The sequence below is a fragment of the Salvelinus fontinalis genome, chromosome 27 (genome assembly GCF_029448725.1).
Source record: "Salvelinus fontinalis isolate EN_2023a chromosome 27, ASM2944872v1, whole genome shotgun sequence".
NCBI classification, from domain to species: Eukaryota; Metazoa; Chordata; class Actinopteri; order Salmoniformes; family Salmonidae; genus Salvelinus; species Salvelinus fontinalis.
Genome location: NC_074691.1, coordinates 21,463,063 through 21,476,322, shown reverse-complemented (window position 1 = coordinate 21,476,322; position 13,260 = coordinate 21,463,063). Strand labels below are relative to the sequence as shown.

The 13,260-nt window shown below is 46.0% G+C and overlaps 1 protein-coding gene across 2 annotated transcripts in view; it reads right to left on the bottom strand.

Moving 5' to 3' along the window:
• Positions 1-12,825, bottom strand: part of LOC129825294 (metabotropic glutamate receptor 1-like) — a 44,454-nt gene extending 31,629 nt beyond the window's left edge. The window contains exons 1-3 of one of the 2 annotated variants that reach the window (XM_055885274.1): positions 12,496-12,825; positions 10,602-11,469; positions 7,073-7,325 (exon numbers count right to left, since the gene is read on the bottom strand). In XM_055885274.1, the coding sequence (XP_055741249.1) occupies positions 7,073-7,325; positions 10,602-11,328 (980 nt within the window). In that variant the 5' untranslated portion in view covers positions 11,329-11,469; positions 12,496-12,825. The remainder of the gene's footprint in view (positions 1-7,072; positions 7,326-10,601; positions 11,470-12,495) is intronic. The other variant, XM_055885275.1, reaches the window with a different exon arrangement.
• Positions 12,826-13,260: the final 435 nt, after the last annotated feature.

Below are 13,260 nucleotides of genomic sequence, written 5' to 3'. Positions count from 1 at the left end.
AATGCAAGTAATATACTTTCATCCATTCAGCGAGAGAGGAGCATTCATTCTTGTTTAAGCTCAATGGAAACCTGTAAGCATCCTGAATGCTGCAATGGCCTGCAACTCACAAATTTCTTCCTCGCTTCAATATCGGCTCAAACTCACTAACCTCTGTGAGCGTTTTTGAGGATTGTGTTTTGTAAGATAGAGTTGTTTTGGTTCATTTTCTTTGAAGGAATCACTTGTTCATGCTATTGCTAGGCACAATGACAACCCAGACAACCCGCTTTTAATGGGAAATCCATGGGTGACACATTTTCAGCAAAAGCGCTGCATGTAAACGCTGCTCCACTAAACATTTTTTAAGAAAGTAAATACTTGAGTTACCGAAGATGATCCTGAGGAACGTTTTAATGTTCAGCCAAAAAGAAAGGGGGTGACTCATTTTCTGGGCTGTCGGATGTCATCAATGAAAAATTGCTAATTTATTGTGATCTAGTGCTGCATACGTGTATGACAGTCAGAAGAGAGAGATAGAAGGGGATATTAAGTACGTAACAAAGAGCTCCCAGACAATGAGAGACATTCACCATAGTGACATGGCATGCAACACCACACCCAACCTAACTACTTTCCACTTTTGCTTAGCTGTGCCTTGAAACATAATACAATTGCTTACAAATCACATTCTCTTTCTGAATACATTTATCTATCTATGCTGATATGAAACTGGCTGAAGTCATGAAAAACACTTTGATTCAAAGTACAGACCAAGGCATTTGTTTAATCCCCAGAGATCTCTACAGACAGACCTGTCATGCACAGATTGCGACAGGACTCAAAAGATTGACATAAATGGCCAGAGCAAAAGATACAACGCTCTGTAGTGAAACCATGGAGATGATCAATCTGCAACAGACTGATTCCTTCCCCCGCTAGCTACCCTCTGCAACATCACAGAGAGACGGAGACAAAGGACGAGCCATATGACTGAGAATAGAATAGAAGAGCAGAGGAGAGTGAGTTGCAGAGATAGGGTTGTGGGGCAGGCCTAGGGCTGCAGGAATAAAGTGTTCCCGTATGAGAGTGCACCTGGCCCTCGTCTGAAGAGCAGGCGAGTGTTCAACAGCAGAGATGTAAAACAAGAGTTCTCAGATTCTAAACCTGCCCATCTGCCTGTCTGTATCTCTCTCTGTCTGATTCTCCTTCTTTCTCTCGGGCCCTTTCTCTTTCTCACTCTGTGATTTGATGTATTACTGTCAGCCATAGAGAGAGATCATCTACCCCCTCACTCTCTCTGTCTCTCTCTCTCCATTTGTTGTCCTCTCTATGTCTCACTCAAGTCACTCTCCCTCTATCACACTCCCTATTTCGACTATGAGCCCTTCTAACCTTGTTTCATCTCTGTCTCTCTGCCCGTCTTTCACACTCCCTCTAAAACCCTAAGCTCTAAATTAAATCTCTCTCTCTCTCTCTCTCTCTCTCTCTCTCTCTCTCTCTCTCTCTCACACACAAACACACATACACATCAACAGCTTCTCACTCTGCTGGCAGGCGAGGGCACAAATTAGCATGGAATAGCAGGCTGTATTTTGATGAGCTAATATCTGTCAGCCAACCTCCAAGCCTGTGACTATGACACTGTAGCCAAGCTTTACACACACACACACACACATGGACACACACAGAATGTTTGGCGTATGTGATGCTCCACCAGTCTTTCTTTCTCTATCTATCTCTCTCTCTCACTCCTCTCCCTCTCTGTCCTCTCTCTCTCCACTCTCTCTCTCACTCACTCCTATCTCTCTCACTCCATTCTCCATCTCTTTCACACTCCTCTCTCTTTCTCTGTCTCTCCTTTCTCTCTCTCACTCTCTCCTCTCTCTCTCTCACTCCTCTCTCTATCTCGCTCACTCCACTCTCTCTCTCCACTCTCTCTCTCTCTCCTCTCTCACTCTTACTCCTAGCTCTCTCTTCCACTAATTTCTCTCTCTATCTCTCCCCTCTCTCCCACACTCCTCTCACTCCTTTCTCTATCTATTGCTCTCCTCTCTCTCTCACTCCTCTCTCTCTCACTCCTCCCTCTCACTATCACTTTCGCTGTATTTATCTCTCTCTCTCACTCCTCTCACTCCTCTTTCTCTCTCTCCTCTCTCTCTTACTCATCTCTCTCTCCAGTCTCTCTCACTCCTGTCTCTCTCTTTCACTTTATTTATCTCTCTCACTCCTCTTTCTCTCTCTCTCCTCTCTCTCTCAATCTATCTATTTCACTTTATTTCTCTCTCTCAAGGATCTCACTCCTCTTGCTCTCTCTCCTCTTTCTTTCACGCCTGTCACTCCTCTCTCACTCCCTTCTCTCTCACTTCTCATACTCCTCTCTCTCACCCCTCTCTCTCTCTCACTTTCTTTCTCTCTCGCACTCCTCTCTCTCTCTCTTTCACTTTGTTTATTTCTCTCTCTCACTCCTCTCTCTCTCTCTCTCTCACTCCTCTCTCTCACTTTATTTCTCTCTCACACACACTTTCTCTCTCTTTCCCACTCTCTCTCTCACTTTCTTTCTCTCTCTGACTCCTTTTTCTTTCTCTCTTCACTCTCACTCATCCCTCTCTCTCTCCTCTCTCACTCCTCTCTCTCTCTCCCTCTCTCTCTAACTCCTCTCTTTATCCCCTCTCTCTCTCTTTCACTTTATTTATCTCTCGCTCACTCCTCTCACTCCTCTTTCTCTGTCTCATCTCTCTCTCCCATCTCTCTCTCACTACTCTCTCACTCCCCTCTCTCTCTTTAACTATATTTCTCTCTCTCTCACTCCTCTTTCTCTCTCTCCTCTCTATCTCTCTCTTACTTATCTCTCTCCTGTCTCTCTCTCACTCCTCTCTCTCAGTCCTCTCTCTCTCACTCCTCCCACTCCTCTCTGTCTCCCCTCTCTCTCTCACTCCTCTCAATCCTCTTTCTCTCTCTCCTCTTGCTCTAACTCCTCTCACTCTCTCACTCTCTCACTCCTCTCACTCCTCTCTATCTCCCCTCTCTCGCTCACTCCTCTCTCTCTCAATCCTCTTTCTATCTCTCTCACTCCTCTCTTTCTTTCTTTCACTCTCTCTCTTCCTCTCTCACTCCTCGCTCTCTCTGACCCAGAAGCATGTGGAGCTAAGCCACCAGTTTCATTCCCTCCACATCAGTTAAAAAAAGACCCACTCTCCTATTGAGAGGAGAGAGAGAGAGCAAGGAAGGACTAGGGAAGGAGCGAGGAGAGAGAGTGGGAAACACTGGAGCTTCATTAGGATGGATAATTAATATGGAAAAGAGAGAGTGCCTCTGTTTCCCCTCCAAAAACAACTGAATTCCCATAGAATAGGATATGACACAAACAACACAAAGAGAACCTGACGAAGGCAACTGATTTCCCTTCATCCCAGCTTTTTAGACATAACAGCCTCCATCTCTAGAGCTGTGAGAGAAAAGAGGAGCAACAGAACGGCTCTCCACGAAGATGGCCCTGATGATGGAGCAGCGTTTGGGCAATGTTTTGAGAAGTGTTTGTCAAATCCACTAAGAACGGAACTTACCCTGGCTTAGAGTCTACTGCCCCCCCCCCCCCCCCCCCCGCCCTATCACTCTGCCTGCCTCATCAATGTCCTCCTCCTCAGACCTAAGCCTGACAGCTAGAAGAACCAATGTCCTACAACCAACCTCCACAACCCAAAAATCCCCAATAAATAGAGAGGATGTCATGCAACATGAAAGGAGACAGTGGAGGTCAGGTTTGAGACATCACTTTTGATGACAACAGAGGATTGTCCTTGTCCTTGAAGGTCTTGATTAGGGTTGCAAAGCTACCGGTAATATACCAAAGTTACCGGAATCTTCTGAAATGTTGGTAATTAACATGTAATCTATGGCAATCTATGGTAACTTTGGTAATTTAAACTTGAATAACTTTTAATAAATGTATTCATGGCTACGTTTTTTTTTAAATCATCTATTTTTACATGTAATAAGGCCACACAAAGGGACAGAGATAATTACAGACACCTGTGATCATCTGAAGTACCCCAAAAGACTACTAGATATCATCTTATAAAATTCCCCCCAAAAACCGTGAAAGTTACCAAAATTCGGGTACTTTACTGTTAAACTAAAGTTTTTAGTAATATACCCTCCCTTTGCAACCCTAGTCTTGAGGGTGTACTGGATGGTTTTCACACTGTGAGTGTATCTCTCCATTTCTCCCCTTCCTCTTCTTCTAATGGGAGAGATTACAGCTGGAGTCACCCAGCGTTGACACACAGAGAGCCTCTCAGACAACGATGGCTGTGCCCTCTGCCACCAGGATGGGCCCATCAGAAGAGAGAGAGGGTGGGGGAGGAATGAGAAAGTGGGAGGGAGAGAGAGGGGTAAGGATTGTTTTGACTTCAAAAGAGCAGCTGAAAGCCCTTTTGTCACATCTGCTCCTGCAACGCCCTCTACTGCCCATCCTGTGTCTCCTTGACCTGCCGCCACTCCCCCAGTACTCTATACCCCCCCCCCCCCCTCTCTCTCTCTCTCTCTCTCTCTCTCTATGTGTGTGATTGTGTGGGCAGAGACAGGTGTGCTGGAGTCAGAGCAGATCCCCACCAGCTGCAACCTGTTCCATAATCAAGACTTCTACAAATACTCAGCCCTGCCACTTCCACGCTGACAGATCGTAATCTCTGCTCAGTCAGTCTCTGTTTCCAGCTGTTTGTTACTATTCAGATCCTGTTGTGCCTGTTTTCCCTTGCCTGACGCTGTTTTCCTCTCCGCTACAGTTCTGCCCGCTCTGACTCTGGTCCCTGTCTCCAGTCCCACATCTCGTCATCCTCCTACTCTGTCCTGGCTTCCCCACTCTACTACTCCATTGGACTCCCCTCCGGACCTGCTTACCCTGTCTCAACCCCTCTCGCTCCAGCCTCAGCCTCCGCACCTGGTTTCCAGCAACCCGCCCGAGCTTCCCCTGACCTGCACTCCATCTCCCCCCTGTGTGTCAATAAATACCTGGGTTACTTCATCCCAGTCTCCTCATGTGAGTCTGCTCTTGGGTTCCCCTCTTCCACTCCGTGTAACACCTTGGAAGGCTTTGTGGATGTACTTGTAAAGATCACTTCAACAAATCATTATTTTCATACCGGTACGCATATAGCTACAGTATGTAGCTAGTATGTGATACTGGTAGTTCCTCGTAGTCTGTGGAATGTTTTATGTAGTGGATATAGGTGATTATCCTACAATGCCCTTGCCAATTCTTAAGGTCTCCAAAAGCTACACATTGAAACAACATATGAGGAGACAGCGCTTCTTCTCCAGTTTTGTGTCTTTAACAGATAAAAATTATTAATTACTGGTAAACAGTTCTCACTGACACTAGTGGTATCTGCTTTAATTCCACTTGGTTCCACTTAGTTTAATTCCACTCCAATTTGCATACCGCCCAAACAGATCCACAGATGATGCAATCTCTATTGCACTCCACACTGCCCTTTCCCACCTGGACAAAAGGAACACCTACGTGAGAATGCTATTCATTGACTACAGCTCAGTTCAACACCATAGTGCCCTCAAAGCTCATCACTAAGCTAAGGACCCTGGGACTAAACACCTCCCTCTGCAACTGGATCCTGGACTTCCTGACGGGCCACCCCCAGGTGATAAGGGTAGGTAGCAACATATCTGCCATGCTGACCCTCAACACAGGGGCCTCTCAGGGGGTGCATGCTCAGTCCCGTTCTGTACTCCCTGTTCACCCACGACTGCATGGTCAGGCACAACTCCAACTCCATCAAGTTTGCAGACGACACAACAATGGTAGGCCTGATCACAGACAACGAGGAGACAGCCTATAGGGAGAAGGTCAGAGAACTGGCCGGGTGGTGCCAGAATAGCAACCTATCCCTCAACGTAACCAAGATTAAGGAGATGAGTGTGGACTACAGGAAAAGGAGGACCGAGCACGCCCCCCATTCTCATCGACGGGGCTGTAGTGGAGCAGGTTGAGAGCTTCAAGTTCCTTGGTGTCCACATCACCAACAAACTAGAATGGTTCAAACACAACAAGACAGTTGTGAAGAGGGTACGACAAAGCCTATTCCCCCTCAGGAAACTAAAAAGATGTGGCATGGGTCCTGAGATCCTCAAAAGGTTCTACAGCTGCAACATCGAGAGCATCCTGACTGGTTGCATCACTGCCTGGTACGGCAATTGCTCGGTCTCTGACCGCAAGGCACTACAGAGGGTAGTGCGTACGGCCCAGTACATCACTAGTGCTAAGCTGCCTGCCATCCAGGACCTCTATACCAGGCGGTGTCAGAGGAAGGACCTAAAAATTGTCAGACCCCAGCCACCCCAGTCATAAACTGTTCTCTCTACTACCGCATGGCAAGCGGTACCAGAGTGCCAAGTCTTGGACAAAAAGGCTTCTCAACAGTTTTTACCCCAAAGCCATAAGACTGCTGAACAGGTAATAAAATGGCTACCCGGGCTATTTGCATTGTGTGCCCCCCCCAACCCCTCTTTTACGCTGCTGCTACTCTCTGTTTATCATATATGCATAGTCACTTTAACTATACATTCATGTACATACTACCTCAATTGGCCCGACCAACCAGTGCCCCCGCATATTGGCTAACCGGGTTATCTGCATTGTGTCCCGCCACCCACCAACCGCCAACCCCTCTTTTACACTACTGCCACTCTCTGTTTATCATATATGCATAGTCACTTTAACCATATCTACATGTACATACTACCACAATCAGCCCGACTAACCGGTGTCTGTATGTAGCCTCGCTACTGTTGTAGCCTCGCTACTGTATATATCCTCGCTACTGTTATTTTTCACTGTCATTTTACTGTTGTTTTTATTTCTTTACTTACCTATTGTTCACCTAATATCTTTTTTGCACTGTTGTTTAGACCCTGTAAGTAAGCATTTCACTGTAAGGTATTCGGCGCACGTGACAAATAAACTTTGGTTTGATTTAGTTGCCTTGGTGACATGCGTGTCTGGAAGCAGGCGGCACAAAGCCACCCTTCGCCCAAAACTACCCAGAAGTCAGTGCCTTAAAGGTTTGTGCCTTACCTGCCAATGAGGAGGAACTCTCCTCCAGCCACACCCAGACGTCTCATGGCCATTAGGAGGCCGCGTACAGTCATTCCCTCACAGAAACACACCACCACGCGAGCCTTGGGTAAACGATCACGGAGCTTCTTAAGCAGGCGGTCAAAGTGCTTCTCCCCAGCGTTGCTGTAGATCTTGTCAGAGTGGGCGATGCACAAACCCTCCTGGGTGGCCAGCTCCTTGAAGGCCTCCATGCCACTCTCCCCATAGTTTCCTAGGGTTCAGAGAGAAACAGAGGGGTAAGTCACCACTGCAGACACAAAATGGCCAACGAGGAGTCACCATTTTGGAACAGAAAATGCTCAAGTCCCTCCAGGCTGATAGTGACTGGATTCAGCCATACTAACAACTGTGGTAGTCTGATGACTTTGAGTCGTCAGGCCGTGAGTGTATTGTGACTGTGCTGCTGTCCTGATCCATCTTCTGATATAGCCAGATAGTCTAGTGCCTACTGATTGCAATCAGGGATGCTGAATGGGGTGGAGAGGACTGCGCTACATTTTCCCATGATAACATCCTAATCAGTTGTACAAGCTTTTGCAATGCTGTCTTATTTTACATACATAGACTGTGTCTGAAATGGCATCATGTTCCCTACGTAGTGCACTGCTTTTGACCAGAGCTGATGAAGCTCTGGCCAAAACAAGTGCACTGTAAATGAAGGGTGCCATTTGGGACATAGTCCTAGTAGTGCATAGAGGATGCTGCATAGAGGATGCTGCATAGAGGATGCTGCATAGAGGATTATGTATATTCAAAGTGCTGGCTTCAATCAAAGATGTGTCTGCAATGTTAATGCAGTGCCTTTGTTTACACAATCATTGTCCTCATACACACCTGTCTTATTCTGAAAAATGAGAAAGGGCTGAATTGGCAGCACACTAATGCATTACTCTGGCATGATATTATAGACTAGGCCCCAATTGTTAGTTTGCCAGTATAGCAGTTCTATCTGAACAGGTGAATTCACATAATGGTTGATCAATTATAAACCCCTTAGATTCATAGCATTTCAATGTAAGGATTTCAGTGTTGTATTTCAGTCAAATTTTTCATATCAATTAACACATTCACTTAATTTTCATCTCACTGCAGATACCACACTTTTAACCAATCCAAAAGCATTCCCAAAGTGCAGAAAGACCATTTACCCAATACACATAATATTCTAAACGTCAAATAGGCAAGTAGGCCTATAGTTCGAACTGAAGAGATGTGTTTAGTTAGATCCAATGAATCCAATGTCGTGGCCATCACATTGGGCAAAATCGTCCTTGTAGGAGATCAAAACAGTGGCCCTGTACTCTGACTGTGGCTACTACAAATACTGTTATCCTCCACTGTTTTCCTTCACATACAACACCCTTATTATGCCAACACTCCTATCTTTGTTCCCAGTGGACTGCTACCTACCGGGTCTGGTGACAGTCAGATACCTGGCACCCCCTAGCTGAGCCTCATGGCACTTCACCTCCACTCTCTTCTGGCCCTGCCTGCCCCTCAACCTGACCGTGACCTGTGAACTTTGTGACTCCCCTACAGGTTTCTAGTCTTGAAAAACCAGACCCTAGGTAACACAGTAACTAAGGTCTGGTTTCAATGATGGACTCTTTTGGCATAGAGGAACTACGTCACTGCCTCAATGCTACGCCAATAAGGGGAATAAAAACCTTCCGAGGAATCTCCAGACAAATCACGATGCAGACATGCCAGAACGTCATGATTCAAAAGCGACGTTTTCAGGCACAACCTTTACAGTGGTTTTGGTTAAGATAGTTGATGCATACTAGCCACTTGTGAAAAGCATTCATTAAAAATAACCTCTGTGATCTCCATCTTGCTAGCGACTATTTTGTATTTTATTCAAGCAGATAAAGTAGTAACGTAGGCAGTGACGTAGTTCCTCTATGCAAAAGAGTCCATCATTGAAACCAGACCTTAGTCACTGTGTTGCCTAGAGTCTGGTTTTCCAGACTAACTGGTTTCTAGGTTCCACCTTTACAAGCTGATCCAAAGTTCGACCCTCCCTTTAGGGACTGTCTATCACATATCCCTCTAACAACTCCCAGAATTCCTTAGTGGCCATACACTCCGCCTGTCAATCATTACCCACTCTCATCATTAGGTACATTTCATTGAGGTTTACGCTGAGGAGCCTTGGCTAATTGCTAATGGCAGAGATTTACTTGTAGTAACTACAGTTTAGCTATCTCCACATCTCATTCTACCCTCTTCCACTTACAATAGTGGTAAACTGGTTAAAGAGTTTTATGTGATTGAGTTACATGGTGTGTGTTTGCATTGTGGAGTACTCTACTGGTATATTAACAAGTTCAGCACCCTGGACAGCGCACTCACACACAGCCGATAACACCTTCAGACAGGTGCTGCTGAGAAGCTATGTGGGCTGCTGTATTGATGTGCTGGTATTTCAGGTATTGAGGGGCATTGCCAGAACCCCTTTGCAAGCTGTGCTTAGACTACACATCCCTCCCAACCAGGGGTTAGATAGGATGGAAACACACTCAACACAGTAATTCCGCTACATCTGAATAGCAATAACAGAGATGGGAGTTGATTTCTATCAATACACATGACAGGGGAATTTTGGATGTATTAGTTACACACATAGAATTAGAATTACTAGTATGGATGGACCAGCGGGATTCTATTTCTATGATTCCGCCCAGAGATACTTTAAATTACTATTTAATGATGTGGTTCCACCACCTGTAACCCCAGCCTGATAGTAGGATACACCGCACAGAGCAGAGGGGAAACAGTCCATTAGTGCCCCTGTTGAATATGGATAGGCTGATTGATTAATTAAGACATGCTTAGGAATAATGAAGACGATAGAGCATGCCTGTTATTTTCTAATGGAATAGAATTAGCATCAAATGTAACATCCTGGGAGACAGAACATCTAGCATCCCATCTAATTCCCTTTTAATATAAATAGATACAAATAGACACCAAAATGCATTTCCATTCTGATAACATTGACAACAATTTGACTGAATTGTGGCTTGAGAGATTGGATGTGTTGCTGGGGTGTGGGTGTGATGAACGGCTAAAGAACCAACTTTGCCAGTGGTGTGTGAATACTTATACTGCACCAGATGTATAGTTCTGTCTGGAGAGAGGGAATTCCATTACACAGCAAGTTTCCCTCCAATGCAATATTGCACATAGGAGCACACCCATAGGGAGGAGGACAGGGAGGAGGACACACATACTTGCTAGCAAGTACTTATCTGTGTACAAACCACATTAACAATTTATCCACCACCTCTATAGCTAGGCATATTTATCTTAAGCATTGATTTCTTATCTCAAACCCAAACACATACGAGACAAAATCAACTTGACAGCATGTAAAAACCCTCTCCAAAGCCGAGCCAGTCCTCCTATGCCAACTGGGCCTAATCCTATCCTACCCCACACACAGCTTTCAGGACCCCTGTGTTGAGTGGGTTGAGTGACTCACCCTCCGTGTGTACCGCAGACACGTAGGTCCAGTTGTAGCGTTTGACTATGTCCAGCATGGCCCGGGCCTGGAGCGTGTCAGAGGGCACGACCCGCAGGAAGTACTTAAACAGAGTCTTGTCGCTCAGGTCGATACTGGTCGCTGAGTAAGCAATCTGGGGAATGTTGAAGAGCTGTAGGAGGTTCTGTACCTGGATGGCAACAGAGCTGGAACCCGGCCCAATCACCCCCGCAATAGGCTTCTTGGAGGGCGGGGGTTGGTTGGACGGCGTGCCGTCTATGCACCACTTGGAGCCGTCCTTGTCATCCCGGATCGAGATGAGGGAATCCCGGATGAACTCAATGCTCTGCTCCAGGGCCACGGAGGAGTGCCAGCAGGAGTCCCGGATCTCACAGCCCAGGCTGATGTTGGGGAGCAGGAAAGGGTCGGCATTGATTCTGTCCAGGGTGTGGAACATGGCCTCTACCCGCTGGATGCCGTACTGCTCCCGAACATCCCCACACTTTCGGTCAGCCACTTTTTCAGCAGACGGCTGGTGGTGGACGGAGAAGAGGGCACCGATTATCACATCTCCATCCATCCGGGCCACGGAGCGGGGTGCGGCTCGCGGGACTGCCGACCTTTCATAGATGTTGCTTTTGTGGGACAGCACGAGGACGTCGAAGAACAGCGTCGGAAGACACAGGATCGCGAGGAAACCCATATTTACACGTGCCATATTCCACATCGCGTGAGCGGTGCCAGCTGCACGGGCATACTATTCGCTCCGGGCAGTTGAGCAGAAACGTTGACTGTCTCTCAGTATATCCACGTTTAACCCAGTGACCATAGTTTGGAAACACAGCGCCCTGAGCATATCCAAACAGACCTGGAGAGAGATCATAAAAGATCAAGCAAGATTGTGAAGGCAGCAACAGATATGCAACGTCTTACAGTTATCATATAGTCTCTAAATTACATGGTTTTGAAAATAATGGTGTCCCTCGCAATAAACACGAGCATATTCTTATTAAATTGACTAGGTTCATAGCCCAAACACAACATGCCTACTAGAAATAAGGCTAATTCAGTATCCCTTTGCAAACATGAACTGCAGAACATAAAACAAGAATTCGATTAAATTCAATATACTTTATTTATCCCACAGGGGGCAATTATCTTTACACGTTCATTGAGAATAACACTGAAGTCAATTTTTTTTGTCGTTCGATTGTCGCAGACAGGTAACATGAATTATAGCATACTTAAAATTCGAGACAGTTTATCATCGTTTCCCCCCATAAGAGCATATGGCATCGCTCCCTCCGTCCATTGACAAACCGAGTTGCCGAGAAGGCCCTTTCAGCACAATGGACAGCGCACTAACGAACTCATACGATAATTGAAGAAACGGCTTCGTACAGGTGCTGCTGATGTAGGCTACTGCCTAGTGAAGCTATGTGCTGGTATTTCCACGGTTTAGAAAGTATCTAATTGAGTTCCTAAACCAATCAATGTTAATTTATATTCCCTTCATTAGTCACTACTGAACAAATCCTTGATACCCAGTCTGATGACATGGAACATCGTTGCACTGAGTGGTGTGAAATTATATTTGAACATACATCAGATTTCCACGCTGTCTCTAGGTATATAAGCCATATATCATGCTCTGTACGATGCAACGCACAGCATGCAATATTTTTCAACCTCATCTGCCCGAATTCATTGCTCACAAACCTCAGTGGCCTGATTCCAAACATTCAATGATATTTCATTATCGAACAGGAGAGAAGCCCATACATAGTCCTTACACTTTAGCTGTCCTTGTCACGAGCATATCAAAACCGACACCTGCCCTAACCTGTACATCTCTTCTTTCATAAAATCATTTGGTAGAAAAACTTGGACGTACCTGAATCCGCGAGACATATCGCGTGTCTTGCTCGGTCTTCTGTGCAGCGCGGTCCTTGGCTTTGATAGTTGAGTTTGTATCGCTCGAACGGACGTTTTTTTCTTGCTCCTCCAGTGAGAGCACGAGAGCCCCCCACCCCTCCTCTTCTTCTTCTCTCGCTCTGACAGTTTCTCACCACATTTCATAAACCGGGTCATAAAAGCTGCAGCCTTAATAGGGCAAAACGCTGAACGTTTAAAACCCCACTACATGTCACTTATTCTAAGACAATAGACAATAGTATCATTCTTCACACGAGGGTTAATCAGCCTCAAACAGTGGTGCCGCATTGGAGAGTTGAGCGGTCCGCGAGCCGCCTAGACAGGTAAGATAAATGGTATTTGTCTACAGAATTGTGACCCTGCCATTACCCCATGCCACAACGGGACCCGTCTCACAGCAGAAACACATTCACAAAAACACACATTGAGAATACCCCAATGTTTTTGTAAATGGTTGACCAGGCAATGGAGGAATCATCAATCAAATGTAATTTTTTCTATTAAGGGTTGAGAGACCATCATCGTGGTCCACCCTAGCTAATCCACCTATAGGCTATACATTGTACATTTTGATCCACACTATCTGACCTTTAAAAGCGGGGGGGGGGGGGGGGGCACTGGATGGATGCCAGAAATGCCTGCTGGTTGCAGTCTGACTTAAATCGAAGTAGTAACCTTTTAAGCAAGCACCTCAAGGATCGAAAAATCTGGGCTTCCCACCTAT